This window comes from Cucumis melo, chromosome 6, assembly GCF_025177605.1.
Source record: "Cucumis melo cultivar AY chromosome 6, USDA_Cmelo_AY_1.0, whole genome shotgun sequence".
In the NCBI taxonomy this organism is placed as follows: Eukaryota; Viridiplantae; Streptophyta; class Magnoliopsida; order Cucurbitales; family Cucurbitaceae; genus Cucumis; species Cucumis melo.
In genome coordinates, this window is record NC_066862.1 from 25,432,658 (window position 1) to 25,453,716 (window position 21,059).

Below are 21,059 nucleotides of genomic sequence, written 5' to 3' on the forward strand. Positions count from 1 at the left end.
CATCATTATGGTTAATAATTCGTAATGACACAAATATGAAAAAATAATGAATAAAAATAGTTTTCTTATTGAGTTAGTTTCAAATTTGACTTTGGGTATTTATTATTTCTTCTAGTTTGGAGCATTTAATGTGAGTATACACATATATATCTAATTATTTAGCATATATATACCTTATATTATATTATAAAACAATTGTAATAATGTTATATATAAAACCTAGTATATTCTGAAGACCCAAATCTAAACAATATTGGTATAAGATCATGTACCAAATATAAAAGATCTTGATAAACGATCTTGAACCAATATTGTTTAAATTTAATACACGATCGTTTAGATCTTGGTACGTGATCGTGTATCATTTCTTATACGATCACATATTATATCCTGATCATTTAGAATAAGAATTACACGTGTTCGTGTGACTGGTTAATCACTTGTTGACTGGAACATCTTTGGTATTTCACATCGTGGGCCTGCAGACTTTTTTCGTTTTCGAAATTGTTCTATGTAGTGTAAATATTTTGTCGATTTGTTATATTTTTTAACAAATACCATAAAAAATTCCATAATTTAAGAAATGAGAAATAAAATCATTCTTCTCTTCTCCTCTTTCTACTCCAGGCAAAATAAAAAATTCAAGCAAAATTAAATGAGATACAAAGATTTTTTTAAAAATAAGAATAAAAAAAGTTTAAATAGACTAACTTAAAAGTTATCAAATATAATTAAAAGTTACAAGAAGGGAAAAAGATATAATTAAAAAGGGAAAAATATATAATTTAAAATGATGAACTACATACAAAATTAAAATTAATTAAAATTAAAACTAAATTAACCCAATGTGAAAGTATTCCCTTACTTTTCTAACCTCTCATAAAATCACATGGTTTTCTAAATAAAATATTTTATATAAAAAACCAAACCTATAAAGACACAATGGTGGGTAAGTGCTAATTTTATCTGTTTCTCACTTTTGAATTAACAAAAAATATGATAGATAATATTTGAGAATTAACCTTTCTATAATATATAATATTCTGAAAAATGTGGAAGGAACCAAAGAAAAACATAAAAGCTTACAACATTTCATCAAATCCAAAACAAATGCAATATCTTTTTCTTTGGAAGTTGTATCTATACTATATATAGAAGCTTAGAAGTGGAGAAAATTTTCTCCCTTATACCCTTGTATTTAGTATTTTTTCCAATTCTTCTTTTGTATTCAATTATTTGTTATTTTTATATTTAAATAATTGAGTATTAAATATTGATGTAATTTTTATCTCTTTTCCTCTTTCAATTAATTCCAATTTTTAAATAATGAGCAGCTTTGACTTATTTCTTGTGATGTGGAGAAGTTTAAAGAGTATTTTTTAAAGAAAACTTTGGTTTATTTCTTGTGATGTGGAAAATTTAAAGGGTTGTTTTAAAAGAAAATGGATGAGTTTTATATTGAGGACAAATAAATTAATTTCAACATGTGTCATTATTTTTTTGCTATAAAGAAATTGTAAGTTGTTTTTTTGGGAAATGATGAAATTTTATGTTAGAAGGTAATAAAAAGATTTCATTATTTTGGTGATGTGGAATAGTTTTAAGTGGAAGAAAAACTTTTTTTTTAAGTTTTTTAGATCATTTAGTTTCCTCATAATTTATCTTTAGGCCATTTAGTTTCTTTATCGTTTATTTCTTCCTTGAGTACATTTGTATTTCTAACTCTATATATACATACAAACTCTCTCTTGTGCTCACAACAATAAGCCATGACAAGTTTGATATTCAACAATATTGTTGGTAGTTTGATTTTAGAGATATGAAAGTTCGTCATTATTTGAAAAATGTATAGGTATTATGGGGAGGGATGTGTTTGATTTGTGACTGATGTGTCAAAAGAAGATTCCATGGAAATTTTCTACGTAAAAATGGTTAAATACTTCTTAATTTCTCTATTTATAGGAGTGGTAGGTTTTTCCAACAACAAAATAATCCATTACCATGGTTATACTTGGGAAAAGGAAAAAACAAAAACAAAAGCAAAAAATTCCAAACTTCCTTAGTTAAAATTTAAGACACTACAATGTTAAATAGTAAATACTTCATTACAAGCAACTTTAACCGTCGTTTCTCTAGTAAGAGAAGTAGACGAAATAAGATCACCTCTATTCATCACCAAAACGCTGCTTTCATCCAAGAAATTCGTCCAATCTTCGCCAACTATTTTTTTAGCTTCTGCAATGTTTTCTTTACCAGTAAATAATGTGTTTCTAATTCGTCTTTTCATTCCACAAGAGTGAGTAACCATAAGCTTATACGGCTATCGAACACCGAGCAGCTTGGAAGTAATTAGAACAAATCACTGTATCATCTCCAATAGCCACAAAATTCTGACCTGGGCTTGAAAGGCAAAAAAGAATGAATGATATGAACAAAATTTCAACCTTTGGCGATTTAACAAAATTTAAATACGGGACTGTACAAAAAGAAAGAAGAGAAAGTAGCTATAGAGAATGGTTATAATTTTATGCAGGGCATTGCCCAAGATTGACCAAACTTTCCAAACCAGCTTGAACATTCAACTGCCAAATGCACCTCAACAACAGAAGAGGCCATAAGCAGAAAAGCTAAGAGCTTGGGCTCCTCTAATGATGTATAAATGAGATGCAACAATTAAGTCATATTTGGAATATTGCGGTGACCATCAGCAAATTCACGGACTAGACGCTTCAGGACTCTTCCACCCTTCCCTTGCATATGTCCATAATTAGCCTCTTCATCACAACTTTTACTTTCAAGGTAGTCACAGGCTGCATCTCCAAGAGCCTTTAACCATAGTGGCACAAGAGTTTCAACTTCCCCTGGTTTTAAATATTCAAGTGGGAGAGCCTGCACCTGGAAAAAAGTCTACACCTTTAAGAATTAAAATAGCAAAATTAAAAAGTCTGTTTGCATATAAATTTTGAACTGAGCCATGATTTCAATTCATGTATAGAACAGCAGCCACGGATCTAAAAACCAGTTAGTTGCGAAGATGTTGACAATCCTATTCTTAGTGTCCTTATTCTTTCATGTTGGTGGCAGGGTATTATTTTAGGTGTTAACATGCTTTTTCTTGAATAAATGATGAAAGACTTAAAACCTGCTTTTTGGAGCTATTCATCTAAAAGACAAACTCTTCAATCAAGACTACCAAAAAAAAAAAAAACAAGAATGCAGAGTTTAGAGCATTAACCCTAATTTTTTTGAAGACAGAGATCAAAAGGATACTTGAAGAATTGAGGTTTCGTCAAAGTAAGTCTACAAATTTATTGTGACGATAAAGTGCCATATCTATAATTCATCATCCAATACTATATGGTAGAAGTAAAACTTTTTGGGACAGCAGAATGGGAACAAAATGTGGTCGAGAAGTTCCATATCCCGAAGCAGAGGCAGCAAATGGAAGCAAAAGAGTCCAATTTTGGTAAGTTTCTCTGAAGTCTAATTGGAGGTGAGTTTTCAATTAAAATTCTTGTTTGCATTTGAAAAAAAAAGTTATATATTTTTTACTCATTAATGTGAATCAAAACATATTAATTTAGATCATATTTGGTTTCGTAACATCCTAAGTTAAACCACTGTAGTTATGTAAGGTATCCCCTTACAAACAAGTATTAGTGAATGAGAAAGAGCCCTAAGGCTACCACTCCTCTTATTGTGAAAGACTGATACTAATTACAAGCTGAAGAAAAAGGAAGTACCTATCTCTATTACTTATACTACCTCTTCCTACCTCAGTACTCAAATGGTCCGCTCACCCATATTATATAATATTCCCGTTCCTCACTCCCATACATACTAACTTCCTCCCACAATTACATTCTTGCCCTTCCTCTTATACTAGGATGATTGGTGGTCTCGTAAGTTATTGTTATCTATTAAGTTTTTTTTTTCCAAATACAGCAAATATATCCAGCCAACTCATGGTACCAGAGGTAACTTCATTAGGTCTCAATTAAAAATTACGCAGGATTTATTTGTTTGTATTATTTTTCAGAAATATAGCTAAAAACGATTATCTTTTAGTACATGCATTTTGTCTTTAATCTGCTTTCTAACTATTAAAACGCTTGGAAAGTAAATTATAGTATAGTGAACCCTAGCAAAATCTCCTCCTTTAAATTATAACCATTATGTAAGAGTCAATATTTACAAACTGATATATGTGTGTGTATGTAGAGAGAGAGAGAACCGCTGATAGTAGCCAGCCATGCAAAGATTCCCAGCGAAGGACAGGTTTCAAGTCTGTTCTTTCACTGACACTGCAAATTGCTGCCAACTGTTGCAGAATTGTTGCACACTTGTGAACCTGAATAAGAGGTTACGTGTTAAATTCACTGCACTGCTTGCAATATTCAATTAGACAAGAAACAATTTCCTTCATGCACGATATTAAGAAAAGGAGAATGAAAGAATCCCAACAAAACAGCGAAAGGCCTCCAAGAGCTTATGGAACATAATGAGCAGTAACAAAAATATTTTACTATATAACTCAAGAATGAAAGAAAACTAAGAGATCGTTTAATTTTCTTCCAATTCATCTCCTAGAAAACTACCCGAAGTATGTTATTATACACACAACAGACCATCTTCATTTACAAGCAGGCCCCACTTATATAGAATGAAAAAGAAGATGACAACGAAGTTCACAAACAAGAACAGGCCACACGATTCATTAACGTCATAAATGATGCACCGACGTTTTCACTGTTTCAAGTGCTCAAATATCGGGATTTAACACCCATACGAAATAGCAGGTTCCCATGCTCGTCTTAAAATTGCTAAACTACGTAATTCTTTCTTTCTACATCTACACATACTCCTGCAAATATTAATTTGAACTCTAAACTTTGAGGTTGTATCAATTTAAACCTATAACTAATAATTGTATCCATTTAAATATGAACTCTAAGATGGTCTCAATTTAGATCCAAAATAATAGTTATCAAATTAGACTTTGAACTTTCATAAGTATATCAATTATGTATCAATTTAAACCCTCGACTTTCACAAGTGCATCCAAATAAAACATAGTAGATTGTTTAAATTGATACAGTTATGAAAGTTAAAGATTTAGATTAACTGATATAGTTATGAAAGTTAAAGATTTAGATTGATACACTTAGAAAAGTTCAGAGTCTAATTTGATACAACTATTAGTTAGAGATTTAAATTAATACAATCCCAAAGTTTAGGGCTTAAATGGATAGAATGGTTAGTTTAGGATTTGAATTGATACAACCCTCAAAGCTTAGGACTTAAATTGATATTTTCCCCTATATATAGATATATCTTAAATCACCAATTGACCAAAAAGCTTAAGTTAGTGGGTGAAGAAAAATTTAATTATATATCATCTAACACTATCCCTGATCTATGGGCTTGAAATATAAAAAAGGTCCAACAAGTAGAAATCAATATTAAATGAGGAGGAAACAACAATGCAGGGGCTTGAACCAGCCCCAGGACCCTAAACCACCAACTCTTATACCATCTCAGATCACCCATTGACTAAAAAATTTAAGTTGATGGATGAAGATAAATTTAATTATATATCATTTTGTATATATACGTGAAACATCAGACATCAACAACCAAAAGTATAGGCAAACATTCCTTGGATTTGTTTGTGCTTGTCTAATTCTCTTTGTACATGGTATTTAAAGTTTAAGGGAATTTCACGGATGCTGAATTTGATGATTGAGTTGCTCTTTTGAAGAAGCTTCAACCTTTTGGACCGAACAACAAGGAAGGTGTTGATTATTTCCTTTTTTGTATTATATTTTACTGTATTGGTTGTATTATGTTTCTAAAATTTATTTTTTCCTTCTTTGTAATGGATTATTCTTCTATTTAAGAAAATCCTTCTCTTTTTGTAAAATATACAAAAAAAAAATATATTATTTTGGCAGGTTTTTTGAAAACCCTAAAAACCTTAACTTTTTGAAAAACCTAAAAAATCCTAAATCCCTTATAGCCCCCGCCGCTACCGCCTACATCCGCCGTCTTGAGGGTCATTGCCACCGTCGCTTTGCTTCAATTGATCGTTGACACTGCCACAGCTCGTCAAACATCACCGACAACCGGTTTTTCTTGCATCTTTTGGTGTAAGTTGGTGGATCTTTTGTGGTTTCTCTTTTGTCTTCACCGGTCGCCCTTGTCTGAGATGTCTACCATTGATTTCACCATTGTTTGAGACGTCTACCATTGACAATCGAATCCATTCCAATAGCCCCACTATCCAAATAACCACGACTTGACTTAATGGAGACAACTTTCTTCATTGGTCACAAAGTGTTGGGTTGTATATTCGTGGACAAAGGAAAATTGGCTACATTACTCGAGAGAAAACTGTTCCAAAACTAGACGATCCTTTGTTTTCTACATGGGATGCTGAAAACTCCATGGTTATGAATTGGCTAGTAAACCCCATTATTGAGGTCTTAAATGTTCGACAAACATACAGGAAATGACAAGGTTGTGCTTTTGATAGTTTATGTTGATGAAATCTGTTAGAATTAGTAGGGCTTGGCCCTTAGAGTATTTTTGAAAAGAATAATATAGAAGATTTTATTTCCTAAATCTTTTCCTTTCTTACTCCTATTTTATTTTATTTATTCTCTCCCTTTTGTACCTATTATATTCATTCATTAGAAAAATAATAAAACTAAAATATCGTGGTTTTTCTCGCGATTCTCAGGTTTAAGCGCTGCAAGAAAAAATGGCACACTAAGGATTAGTGTTGAAAACTCCACGGTTGTCCTTTAGGAGGTAAGAAATGGTCTTCCAACGAGAAACAGTACTCAAGACGTGTCCATGTTTGTGAGACTCCCCCCTGCTAGCACTTCTCAATCAATTGGCCCTACTGCAAGCCAGACAAAGACTCCTACTCTAGGTGCCATTGCTCAGTCAGGTATGCCTCAGATCTTTGGGCTTGTTAGCGTTGATGGGAAGAATCCCTGGATTTTAGACTTGGGGGCTACAGATCACTTGATAGGTTTTTCGAAGCACTTTATCTCTCATGTCCTGTGTGCCAATAATGAAAAAATCTAGATAGCCCACGACTCTCTAGCCCCAATCACCAGCAAAGGACAAATAGATCCCTTTGACGGTTTTGCTCTCCAGAATGTTTTGCATGTCCCTAAACTATCCTACAATTTGTTATCTATAAGCAAGATCACTCGTGAGTTGCATTGTAAAGCTATCTTCTTACCTGAATCTGTTTGTTTTCAGAACATGAGCTCGGGGAGGACGATTGGCACTGCCTGACATAGTAGCGGACTTTACATTCTTGATAATGATACCTCCTCTAGTAGTTTCTCTAGGGCTAGTTTACTGAACATGATTGTATGTTGTGACATTTTCGGCTGGGCCACCCAAACTTTACATATATGCAATATTTATTTCCCCATATTTTTCCTAAACTTGATGTCTCTTCTCTATCTTGTGATGTATGTATTTGGGCTAAACAACATCGGGTCTCTTTTCCCTCACAACCATATAAACCTACACAACCGTTTACCCTTATCCATAGTGACGTTTTGGGGTCCTTCCAAGGTCACCACCTAATTGGGAAAACGGTGGTTTGTAACTTTCATCGATGACCATACCCGTCTTATCTGGGTCTACCTTATCACCGATAAATCCAAGGTTTCATCCATTTTCCAAAACTTCTATCATACCATTGAAACACAATTCCGTACAAAAATTGCAATTCTTCGAAGTGATAATGGTCGGGAATTCCAAAACCATAACCTTAGAATTTCAAGCCTCCAAAGGGATTGTTCACCAAACCTCGTGCGCCCACACTCCTCAACAAAATGGAGTGACCAAGCGATAAATCTGTCACCTTCTGGAAGTAACCCGTTCCCTTATGCTTTCCACTTCCCTTCCATCATACTTGTGGGGAGATACTATTCATACAGCAGCTCATTTAATCAATAGAATGCCTTCTCGTATCCTCCACCTTCAGACTCCCTTAGATTGTCTTAAGGAGTCCTACCCCTCTACTCATATTGTTTTTAAGGTTCCTCTTCGTGCGTTTGGGTGTACCGCTTATATCCATAATTTTGGCCCTAATCAAACCAAATTTACCCCTCGGGCTCAGCCTTGTGTGTTTGTTGGGTATCCCCTTCACCAACGTAGTTATAAATGTTTTCACCCGCCGTCTAGGAAATACTTTGTCACTATGGATGTTACTTTTTGTGAGGACTAACCTTACTTTCCTGTTAGCCATCTTCAAGAGGTGAGTGTGAGTGAAGAGTCTAACAGCACCTTTGAATTTATCGAACCTACTCCTAGTATCGTGTCTAACATTGATCCTCATCCCATAATCCTACCCACAAACCAAATTCCCTGAAAAACGTATTACAGGAGGAATCTTAGAAAGGAAGTCAGGTCCCCTACTAGTTAGCCATCGGCTCCAGTCCAAGACTTCGAACCTCCTCGAGATCAAGGTATGGAAAACCCTATTGAACCTTGTACTAATAAAACAATGAGTGAGAATGATAAGTCTGATGTTGCTGTTCTTGAAAATGTGGAAGAAAAGAACCGTGGTGATGAGACTGAGGTCAAAATAGAAACTAGTGACAATGAAGCTGAACAGGGTCATACAGGGAAACTTGATGAGTATGATCCCTCTCATGACATTCCCATTGCTTTGAGAAAACGTACCAGGTCTTGTACTAAACATTCCATTTGCAACTATGACTCCTATGATAATCTCTCTCCACAGTTTAGAGCTTCTACAGCAAGCCTTAACTCTACCATAATACCGAAAAATATCTACACTGCTCTAGAATGTCTTGAATGGAAGAATGCTATTATGGAAGAGATGAAGGCTCTCGAAAAGAATAAAACTTGGGAGATCTGTGCTTTACCCAAAGGACACAGAACTGTGGGATGCAAATGAGTGATCTCTCAAATACAAGGCAAATGGTACTCTTGATAGACACAAGGCAAAGTTGGTAGCAAAAGGGATTTACTCAGACCTATGATATTGACTATTCATAAACTTTTTCTCCAGTTGCTAAGTTAAATACTGTTAGAGTCCTGCTATCTACTGCTGTGAACAAAGATTGGCCTCTATACCATTTGGATGTTAAGAATGCTTTTTCGGATGGAGACCTAGTGGAGGAAGTCTACATGACCCCCCGATTTGAAACCCAATTTGGTCAATAGGTAAGTAAACTCTAGAAATCCCTATATGGTCTGAAACAGTCTCCCAGAGTATGATTTGACAGATTCACTACCTTTATCAAGTCCCAAAGGTACAATCAGGGGCATTATGATCATACTTTATTTACAAAAGTTTCCAAGATAGGGATGATTGTTGTTCTAATAGTTTATATGGATAACATTGTTTTGACTGGAGATGATCAAACATAAATCAGTTAACTAAAGCAGAGAATAAGTGATGAATTTAAAATCAAAGATTTAGGAAATCTGAAATATGTCCTTGAAATGGAGGCAAATGGAGGTGGCCAAATCTAAAGCTCTGTGTCTCAGAGAAAATACACCCTTGATTAGCTAACCGAGATAGGTACGTTGGGATGTCATCCTACTGATACTCCTATTAAATTCAACTGTAAACTAGGAAACTGTGACGATCAAATTTTAGTTGATAAAGAACAATATCAGCACCTTGTAGGTAAATTAATCTACTTATCCCATACTCATCCTGATATTTCCTTTGCTGTGAGTGTTGTCAACCAGTTTATACAGGCTTCCTATGAGAAACACATGGAAGTTGTCAACAGAATTCTGAGATACTTGAAAAACACACCTGGTAAAGGGTTGATGTTTAGAAAAACAGATAAAAAGACCGTTGAGACATATACTGATTCAGATTGTGTAGTATCTGTTGCCGACAGAAAATCTACCTCCGGTTACTATACCTTTGTTTGGGACAATCTTGTAACTTAGAAGAGTAAGAAACAAAGTGTTGTGGCCAGGAGCAGTGCTGAGACCGAATACAGAGCTATGAGTGAGGTAATATGTGAGGAAATTTGGTTTCAGAAAGTTCTGTCAGATCTTCATCAGGAATGTAAGACACCATTGAAGCTTTTATGAGGTAATAAAGCTGCTATTAGTATTGCTAACAACCCAGTTCAATATGATAGAACTAAACATGTGGAGATTGATCAACATTTTATCAAAGAAAGACTTGATAGTGGAAGCATATGCATTCCGTGCATTCCTTCAAGCCAACAGGTTGCTGATGTTCTCACCAAGGGGCTTCTTAGACCAAACTTCGACTTTTCTGTTAGCAAGTTGGACTTTATTGATATTTTACGTCCCAACTTGAGGGGGAGTGCTAGAATTAGTAGGGCTTGGCCCTTAAAGTATTTTTAGAAAGAATAATATGGAAGATTTTATTTCCTAAATCTTGTCCTTTCTTACTCCTATTGTATTCTATTTGTTCTCTCCCTTTGTACCGGATGAATTCATTCATCAGAAAAATAATAAAACTAAAATATCGTGGTTTTTCTCCCGATTCTCGGGTTTCCACATAAGCCACGTGTTGGTGTTAATTGCTTTCAATAATATCATTCTTACCGGTAATGATGAGACTGGACTGACTTTCGTGAAAAAGAAATTAACAGATGATTTCCAAATCAAAGATTTAGAAACTTTAAAGAACTTCCTAGGTATGGAGTTTGCTAGGTCCAAAAGTGGCATTCTTGTCAACCAAAGTAAGTATATCCTTGATATACTAATAGGTTTACTTGGTTACAAGGTAGCAGAAACTCCCATAAAGAAAAATCTGAAATTGGAAGCAGCAAGCAAGAATAAGATCAATGAAAAAGAAAAGTACCAAAGACTTGTGGGGAGACTCATATATCCTTCTCACTAACGTCTTGACATCGCTTTTGTAGTTAGTATGGTAAGTCAATTCATGCATGCTCCTGAGCTAGTTCACTTTGACGCAGTTTATAGAATCCTAAGATAATTGAAAGGTAGTCTAGGAAAAGGCATATTATTTCAAAGACATGACCATCTCAATGTTCAAGTTTATATTGATGCCGATTGAGCAGGTAGCACGATTGATAGAAGATCCACTTATGGATACAGTTCCTTTGTTGAAAGGAAATCTTGTTACTTGGAGTAAAAAAGTGTGGTTGCAAGAAGAAATTCTTTAGCCCATGATATTTGTGAGGGCATATGGATAAGAAGATGGACGGAAGAATTGAGATTCACTCAGATAATGCCCATGCACATTTACTTTGGTAACAAGACAGCAATTTCCATTGCCCACAATCTAGTCCTTCAAGACAAGACGAAACATATTAGAGTCCATAAACACTTTATAAAGGAAAAGACCAATGAGTGAGTAATATGCATACCCTATCTTCCGACAATAGAACAAATTGCAGATGTGTTAAGTAAAGACTTTGAAAAGTGGCAATTCAACAAATTGATCGACAAGCTGGTAATGATTGATATCTTCAGACCAGCTTGAGAGGGAGCGTTGATTTTTTCCTTTTCTGTATTGTATTTTATTGTAAATTTATTTTTTCCTACTTTGTAATGGGTTGTTCTTCTATTTATGAAAATCCTTCTCTCTTTGTGAAACATACCAGAAATATAATATTTTGGCAGATGGTGTGTAATAATGGCTCCTTTCCGGTTAAATCTCTCTCCCAATCTCAATTTGATGAAAAATAGCTTCCAAAAGACAAGAATGTGATTTTCTTTGGAAGGGTTTTTTGTTCTAAGAAAGCCTAAGTTTTCTTGTAGATCTTCTCTTTTGAATGGTGAAACACTTGCTCCAGAATCTAGAGAATCCCTCGCATTTGAGCTCACTCCTAATTGGTGCGTTCTTTGTAAAAACAGTGAGGAGCCTTCTGTCCCTTTGTTGTTGATTATTAGGGGAGACTATTTAGCTTATTCAAAAAACAGCGGTGTTAGTTCAGAAAGCTTTAAATGCTCTTCAACAGTTATTTGAGGGTACTCAATTAAATGCTTCAAAGAAAATCCTTTGGTACAATGGGATCTTCTCCCTCCTTTGGAGCCATGATTTGAAAGAAGGTCTAGAGTCTTCTTCATCAAGAAACTAACAGGGACTTTTTTCGGCGTTTGGTTATTCTTTTTCCTTCTACTTGGTCCTCCTCCTCTACTTCTAAATTCTTTTGTATTAACCAAAATCTATACTAGTTGGACTCCTTTTTCGTAACTTTTCTGTTACGTGGGGTTGCGCTACTCTTTTTGTATCTTTGTCTTTGATAATGAAGGTTATATTTCTTACTAAAAAAAAAAAAATCAGGCATCGACAGTTCTTTCAAAATGATAAACTACTTATGTAAGGTACCCATATATACATATTCCATTTTGACCATATATGGTTGCACGGTACTTGCAAGTGGAAAAAGAAAAAAGGAAAGAACTTGAACATGCGTTCATATATACACATTTAATTAGAAGATTACCCGTGACATTGCTGAAACACCTAGCAAAGCATACAAAATGTTCGATACAAGTCCCTCGCCACTGTGGGATAGAACGTGGATAACCATAGAATTGAATGATCCCTCAGAATTAGTACTTGCAAATTCTAACATTGAAGCTAGACTAACATCCAAGAAACCTAAAAAGGCAGATCAATTTAGAGAAAATAAGACTCAAATTAATTATGTACAGGTGTATAATGGCAATGAAATTCAAGCTAAGAGGAAAGAGTAGAGTAGATGGCTTCCGGGAAAAATGTATAAGTTTTGATTACTTGTTTCTTTTGTTTCTTTTCTGTTTATTTCCTTGGGATACAAATGACTAGGAGGCTATGCATAAAGATAAAACAGACACAGAACAAACCAGCGTGAATACTTTTACGTTAACAAAAATTTTCTCCAATGAGTTTTCATTGTATTTCTTAACACCAAAAAGAAAGTTTCAGTGACTAATGGAAAGAAAGAGAATAGTATCGATATACATTTTCCCAAAGGGGAAGGAAATCTAAAACAAAAATAGAACTAATAATGGCAAATACTGGTTAATGAAAAACTAAAGAAACTTCTAATTTTAACTTGTTGGCTCTTCTACATATTTGAAGCTCACAAGTAAAGGAGAATATTAAATGATATAACATTAAGTTTGTCTTTACCCATCAACTTAAGCTTTTGAGTCGATTGGTAATTTTTTTTAAAAGAAAACAAGCCACTTCATTAAGATAAAAAAAATGAGACATGCAAAATTAAGAGACTACAACTAAATTCTAAGGATCAGCGAGTGCACTTGAACCTCTCAACTAGGTTAACACACCCTTAGCACTTTCATCACCTCCAATACAAAATATCTAGCCATAATTACTAGCTAAGCCTAAACCAAGTCTTACAAAGTTCAAACCAAAAAAACATACCAAACGAATTGGAGAACGGATAAAATATTACAACCAGAAATACAATGAAGAGTCATTTGGTGATTTAAGAAAGAACTTTTATCTTCTATTACAATTTAAACTTGTTCCGATCACAAGAGTTCTTAAACTCTTCCAATTGAAGGCTTTTCATTCTTATTCTTCGCACTTGCATTGTTTCTACAATTGACCGTGATTAAGTACAAGCCAAAATTCATGAAGTTCTAATGCATTGTTGGAGAAAAGTGGTATGAGATGGATGCATGTGAACTTTTACGGTAAAGGATAAGGCAGATGAGAGCACTGAAAATTAAAGATTAGGCCTGTTTTGCCGTGTTGAGGGAGGATTTACTGAATTCAATGAGATTGACGACTAGGAAATCATTGCTCCAGTAGCTAAACTCTACGTGACATTTTTGAATTGTGCTACATTGATCATTGGGTTACTGTGAGTTTTAACTTATGTGAATTGGACACATCAGTCACTCCCATAGAAAAGGACAAGCATGCAACCAGACATTGGCCATCAGAAAAATTGGTCACTGACATTTGAACTGTAAATCTGTAAGATCATAGCTGCATTGCACACTATCGTTTGGATTTTCTATTCCATTGTGGCGACACAACTATATTCTCATGGACCGGTGGAAAAGAAGCAATGCACAGCACTTACAAGATAGGTATGACATTGCTGCTAACGCTGCCCCACGATGCATGGCAGTGCAACATATAGCAGCCTTCTGGAATGAAACCTCCAAAAGAGAACCAGACGCAGCTAATATTTCCTGGAATATAACACAGAAATCAAACAACCATCCAATTTTATTTTCTTCTAAAGGACAAATGATACCAGACATATAATATTAAAGGAAAAAGGAAAAGAATAATGAACTAAAAGAATAACCTTATGAGAGCATCGGAGAAAAATTGATGCAAAATTTGTGTAAGCCTCCACTAGATCAGGTTCTTGGTCACATATGTAAGAAGAATTAATAGCACTTACGGAAGCTGCATAAGTAAACCTTTCAAAAGTGGTGATAAACAAATGCCCAAATTTTTCTTGATGGCCATATTCTTCAACAATAACTGAAGCTGCCAATGATAATTTATTAAAATAGTTGGTCAGTAAAAGCACTACCTATATGTGTCCACAAATTAAGGAGGGAGAGCGCCTCAAGGAAAAAACATTTTTAAGAAAATCATAATCAAGTCGATGGAAGAAACAAACTTAACCAAGATAACAATATTCTAACTCAACAGGTTACAACCCACAGAAAAAAAAAAAAAAAAACCACGATAAGATATGAATGCATACAAGGGATTAAAAATGATACGATTTTTTTTTTAAGATCCAAAAGAAAATGCATACAAGATATATTTTTGGAGGTTTAATGGATTAACCAAAAAACTAATAAACAGATAAATATTTGGTTGTATTTTTCTGCTTAACCATAAATCTACTTTCTATGGCTAATCTATTTGGCAATATTTTCTATTTATATTTTTCTTTTTCACTCCCTATGGTTCTTTGTATTCCTTGAACACTTGTTCGTCTTCATAATATCAATTAAAAGATGTTTCTAGTTAAAAATAAAAAAGATATATACCTAGCTAACTTCAAACTAAAACAGCTAACTCAACTGAAGTGTCTAAAACCACTGCCGATGTTGCTAAATCACACTTTCCCACATCATCGAATGAAGTTAATAACTGCAATAAAGATTAAAATAATGTACCTGTTTTGATGTAACATTCATGACCATGGAACAAAACAAAATTTGTCGATAGGCAATCTAAAACTTTTGGCAGCAATGTAACAAAATGTTGACCTGGATATTAAACATTAAATGGATGGGTTTAGTAGATGACAAAAACCAAAGTAATCAAAAGGTAAACCAGCAAACCTGAAGACTGGATGGCTAAAGATAGAGCACGACAAGCAGCTGCAGAGAGATTACCATTCTCCATGTGTTCACACCTTAAAAGTTTCTCTAGCATTGGCCAGAAAACTATCAACAAAGAAAACATAGGATCATCGAGAGTAGGCTCAGTTGATAAAGACGTAGCTAGATGGCTAAATACAGTTCCCATCCTGAAAACAAACAAACCAGACATAAAGGTTTGTGTAGAAAACATTCTGTCATAGAGGAAAATTGTAGCTGATGCTGATTGAGCATTTTACACATGAAAGTTAAATAAAAATAAAACCAAGTATGTAAAAATAGATGATGGCTGGCGTGTGACCATGCTAATACTATAACTTCAGGGACTTGACAAGACTCAAGAAGTAAATAGATGTAATACCTGAAAACATTAACTTAAAAAAGGAAGTAAAAATAATGTAATATTATTCCTCTACATTATTGAACCAAATACAAGATCTTACATAGAGAAAGACTAACAACAAATAAGGAAAAGATAAATAAGGAAAAAATTATAGACAAATAAAAAAATAATAATACAAGAGAAAAGGAATTTCAACACTCCCCCTCTCAAGCTGGTTTTTATATATCATCCATAGCCAGCTTGCTAAGACATTTATCAAATTGTTTTTTCGAAAGACCTTTAGTTAGCATATCTGCTGTTTGTTCTGTCGTAGGAATATAAGATATGTGTAATCTGAATCAATCTTCACCTTCTCTTTTATGAAATGCTTGTCAACTTCAATGTGCTTTGTCCTATCATGTAGAACTGGATTATGAGTTATAGCAATGACAGCCTTTTTATCACAATGAACTCGTATAGGTGTCTTTGAAGACACTTTCAATTCTTCAAGGATCCTGTTTATCCATATGCCTTCACAAATTCCATGGACTAAAGCTCTAAATTCTGCTTCAGAACTACTCCTGACTACTACATTTTGTTTTTTACTACGCCATGTAACTAAATTTCCTCCGACAAATGGACAATAGCCAGAAGTAGATCTTTTATCCGTAGTACTTCCAGCCCAATTAGCATCATTGTACACTTCAACTTAAAAATGACCATGTTTCTAAAACAATATACCTTTACCTGGAGTTCCTTTTGAGTATCTCAAGATTCTATACAGTACTTCGAAGTGAATAGGTCTAGGTGAATGCATAAATTGACTTACCTACTTACAACAAAAGCTGTATCTGGAAGTGTGAGATAAATAGATCAGTCTACCTACAAGCCTTTGGTATGAAGATATTTGCCTTTGTCCTTGACTTCCTCGGAATTTCCATATTGTAATTTTAGATTTGGTTCAATAAGGGTTTCTACTATTTGATAGCCAAGCAAGTCTGCCTCTCGAAGCAAGTCGGTAACATATTTCCGCTGATTAACAAAAATCCCTTTCTTAGACCTTGCAAACTCCATCACTAAAAAATATTTTAAGGCTCCCTAGTATTTGATTTGAAACTCACTTGCACGCTTGTTCTTAAGATCAACCAAACTTTCTTCATCATTTCCGATAAAAATTTATGCCATCAACATAGACAATTAATATAGCAGTTTTATTATTCTCAGAATGTTTATAGAAGATTGTATGATCTGCTTGACTTTACCGGTACTTGTAACTAGTGATTGTCTTTCCAAAGCGTTCAAACCATGCTTTGGAGACTGTTTGAGACCATATAATGATTTGTTTAATTTGCAAACTTTGTTATTTCCCAATTCCATTTCAAATCCTGGTGGTAAACACATAAACACTTCTTCTAAATCACCATTGAGAAAATCAATCCTAACATCTAATTGATGAAGAAGGCAACCCAAATTAGCCGCAAGAGACAAAAGTACTCTAATTGAGTTGATTTTTGCAACTAGAGCAAAAGTTTCCTGATAATCGATTCCATAGGTTTGAGCAAAGCCTTTAGCTACTAATCTGGCCTTGTATCTTTCAATACTATTGTTAGCATTACACTTTACTGTAAATGGCCATTTGCAACCCATAGTCTTTTTATCTTTTTGTATGTTTGTTATTTTCCAGGTTCGACTTTGTCTTAGAGCATTCATTTTTTCCAGAACTGCTAGTTTCCAATTTGGATTATCTAGGGCTTCTTGTATATTCCTAGGAACAAATAAGTTATCTATCCTAGATGTGAAGGTTTTATGACTACTTGACAATTTTGCATATGAGATTAATTTGCAATGGGATATTTAGTACATGTTCTAGTCCCTTTTAATAGCAATAGGAACTTCGAGATCAGAGATAATAGGTGAGGTATTTTGAACATTCAAAATATTGGGAATAGAAGGAGAAGAAGGATTTCCTGAACTTTCATCATTGAGAATTGAGGAAGGACTTACAGCATCATTTATCGGGGCTTCAAATTGGTTTTGTGTTTGACCTATAGGGCTAGTTTATAGTATTTCTCCCCCTGAATGAGAAATTTCTATACTTGACTTTGAAGAACTTGGGATGGACATGTCAAGATGACTAACAGAAGAAGGTAGTTAAGATATTTCCTAAAAATTATCTTCTACATCTAACTTCTTGCCTGAAGAGAATTTGAGGTAAAATATAGTTTTCTAAAAAAGACACGTCCTTACTCGCATGATTTTTTTTTCTTTTGCAGGATCAAAACATTTGTAGCCTTTTTTATTTGAGGCATAACCCAAAAATATCATGACACATGCAACCTCAAGTAAATGTCTATTTTTTGTTCAACAATTCCATTTTGTTGGGGGTCGACAAGTAGACTGATGTAAAATGCCTTTTTCTTTTAAAAGATCACTTAAATAAGCATTGAAATACTTTGATCCATTATAGAGTGTAAAATGCTGATTTTGGTTTTAATTGAGTTTCAATCATATCATAAAAATTTGCAAAAAGATCTTTACCTCATACTTATTTGTCATTAAATAGACCCAAGATAGACGTGTTTGATCATCAATAAAAGTAACAAACCACTTTTTTCCACTGAGTCAAAATTTTAGAAGAACCGCAAACATCACTATGAATGAAATAAAACAATTTAAAGGCTTTGTATGGTTTTGGAAAACAAGTGGATCGATGACTTTTTGCAAAAATGCAACTTTCACATTGAAAAGAAGAACAATCCATATTTTTAACAAATTTGGAAATAAATGTTTAAGATAATGAAAAGTTGGGATGTCCTAATCTACAATGCCAAAGCATGACAACAAATTGAAGCCATAACGTGCAAGCTTCCGCTTCTTCAGAAATAGCTCACCAACAACTGGGTGGGCTTCGACAATAGATTGCAGCAATTGAGGCTACCTTAGGGGCGATATCCAACACTCTTAGTCATGACCTTCATACACTTGTACCGATGTATTCTGAGAATCCAGTAACCTTGTTCCCCACTTTATCCTTTTCTTATGTGACTATTACAGTGGCACAGTCTACAGGATATCTTACCAGGGAAAAATTAACGGCAGTAACTATTTCTCATGGTCTTAGTCAGTAAAAATGGTCCTTGAAGGACGACATAAATTTGGTTTTCTGACAAGAAATACCTCGTCCTCCACCGAGAGACCCACAGGAACGGTATTGGAAATGAAAGGAATCTCTTCAATCCACATTGATCAATAGTATGGGGTCACAAATCGACAAACCCTTACTGTACGCTGCAACAACTAAGGATATTTGGGACACAACTGAGAAACTATATTTCAAACGTCAAAATGTCTCTCACCTATACACGTTACGAAAACAGGTTAATGAATGCAAGCAAGGAACCATAGATGTCACATCATTTTTTAACAAACTCTCTCTAATCTGGTAGGAAATGAACCTACGCCGAGAACTAGTTTGGAGCAGTCCTAGTGATGGTGTGCAATACTCTAGAATGGAAGAGATTGACAGGATTTATGAATTTCTTGCCGGTCTTAATTCCAAATTTGATGTAGTTCGAAGGCGTATACTAAGCCAGAGATCGATTCCCTCCCTGACGAAAGTCTGTTTTGAAATCCGCCTCGAGAAGGATAGTACAAGTGCTATGAGTATTTCGACAACTCCTACTATTGACTCTGCTACTTTCAGTGTGAGGTCCTTTACTAGTGGTAGTGACAAGCACAATGCAAAACCAATTCTTATCTATGAGTATGGCAAAAAACAATGGCATACCAATAAGCAGTGTTGGAAGTTACACTGTCATACGCCAGGAGGCAAGAAACGCTCTACCCACGACAAATAGAACACAAGGGGGCGTATGTGAGTGAGTCGGCTGGACAATGGTAGCATATGCATTTTGTACATTCCTTCGAGCCAATAGGTTGCTAATGTCCTCACCAAGGGACTTCCCATATAGAACTTTGATTTTTTGTGTTAGCAAGTTGGTTCTCATTGATATCTACGTCCCAACTTGAGAGGGAGTGTTAGATTTAGTGGGCTTGACCCAAGGGAAGATTTGACCTAACATTCTTTCCTTTTTTTATTCCTCACTATAGTCTATTTATTTCCCCCCTTATATCATTTGTTAGTATAAGAAAATAATAATAGAGATTTGCACCGTGGTGTTTCTCTCTGAACTAGGGTTTCCACGGAAAACTTGTGTTTGTTTATCGTCTTTTTTTTCAATAAAAACTACTTGCAGTCTAAACATATATGGAAATAAAAATAAAGCTATAAACATATATAAGAAAACAACTCTTAAACACATGAAAAATAATATACTCTTACGACAAATTATTTAATCACGATACCTATACAGGCCTCTCACAGCAGAGGTTAAGATTTTTGTGTAAGTAGCCGGATTTTGTCTCAACGATAGTGCATTATCTTCATCGACCTGAAAAATGAAACACGCTTCTTTTAATTTATTAATGATTACACATAATTCATATTATAAAAATTAATTAAAGAAGAAGAAAAAATACACCGTGTATACACGGAAAACCCTAGTTTAGGAAGAGAAAAACCACGATATGAGTTTTTTGTATATTTTTTTTGTTACCAAAAGAATACAAGAGATGGAATATTATAGGCCATAATGAGCCTTAACAAAAAAGAAAATAAACAAGGGTATAAAGATTACACAAATACCCTTAGTACAATTATTTTTAACACTCCCCCTCAAATTGAGACGTAGATGTCAATTAGGCCCAACTTACTAATAAATGAGTCAAAATTCTGCCTGAGTAATCCTTTAAGGGGTGTTTGGTGTCATGAACATGTTTGTCCAAGGTGTTGTTTACCTATAGCCGCATATGCCCAAACATCCTTAAACCACTTATCTTTATGTTTTGCCTATGGCTGCATGCCCAAACATGTGCCTATGGCCTATGGCCGCATTGCGAAGAATGCTTATCGTATGGCATCACTGGAGTTGGCTAAGTTTCGAAAATAGTTAGACAAGTTGAGTGCAGAGAATTCATTAGACCTACAAAAGCTCCATATGAGCCCCAGTTCTTTACTAGAAGGATGAAAGCTTGCGGTGATGCATTAACTATCGTCCTTGAACAAGCTCACAATTTGCAATAAACACCCGCTCCCCACAATCACCGATTTATTCGACGCTGCATGGAGCCAAATATTTCTTGAATCTAGGCTTGCAATTGAGATATTATCAAGTAAGGATTGCTGAAAGAGGTGAGTCTAGGACAACATGTGTCAGAAGGTATAGGCATTCAAATTCCTCATAATGCCCTTTGGCCTTACCAACGCCCCTGCAACCTAGGGAATTGAGTGTGATAGAGTGTGAACGAATTGGTATGGAAGAAGGGAAGATTGCGACAATTC

General features: G+C 34.6%; 1 protein-coding gene across 4 annotated transcripts in view; it reads right to left on the bottom strand.

Annotated features, from left to right (window-relative positions):
- Positions 1 to 2,036: 2,036 nt before the first annotated feature.
- LOC103491690 (uncharacterized) overlaps positions 2,037 to 21,059 on the bottom strand; it is a 68,422-nt gene continuing 49,399 nt past the window's right edge. For all 4 annotated transcript variants that reach the window (XM_008451737.3, XM_017045351.2, XM_017045350.2 and 1 more), the window contains 8 exons: positions 20,024 to 20,109; positions 15,298 to 15,485; positions 15,130 to 15,222; positions 14,298 to 14,485; positions 14,067 to 14,178; positions 12,471 to 12,628; positions 4,235 to 4,351; positions 2,037 to 2,895 (listed from right to left, as the gene is read on the bottom strand). In XM_008451737.3, the coding sequence (XP_008449959.1) occupies positions 2,674 to 2,895; positions 4,235 to 4,351; positions 12,471 to 12,628; positions 14,067 to 14,178; positions 14,298 to 14,485; positions 15,130 to 15,222; positions 15,298 to 15,485; positions 20,024 to 20,109 (1,164 nt within the window). In that variant the 3' untranslated portion in view covers positions 2,037 to 2,673. The remainder of the gene's footprint in view (positions 2,896 to 4,234; positions 4,352 to 12,470; positions 12,629 to 14,066; positions 14,179 to 14,297; positions 14,486 to 15,129; positions 15,223 to 15,297; positions 15,486 to 20,023; positions 20,110 to 21,059) is intronic.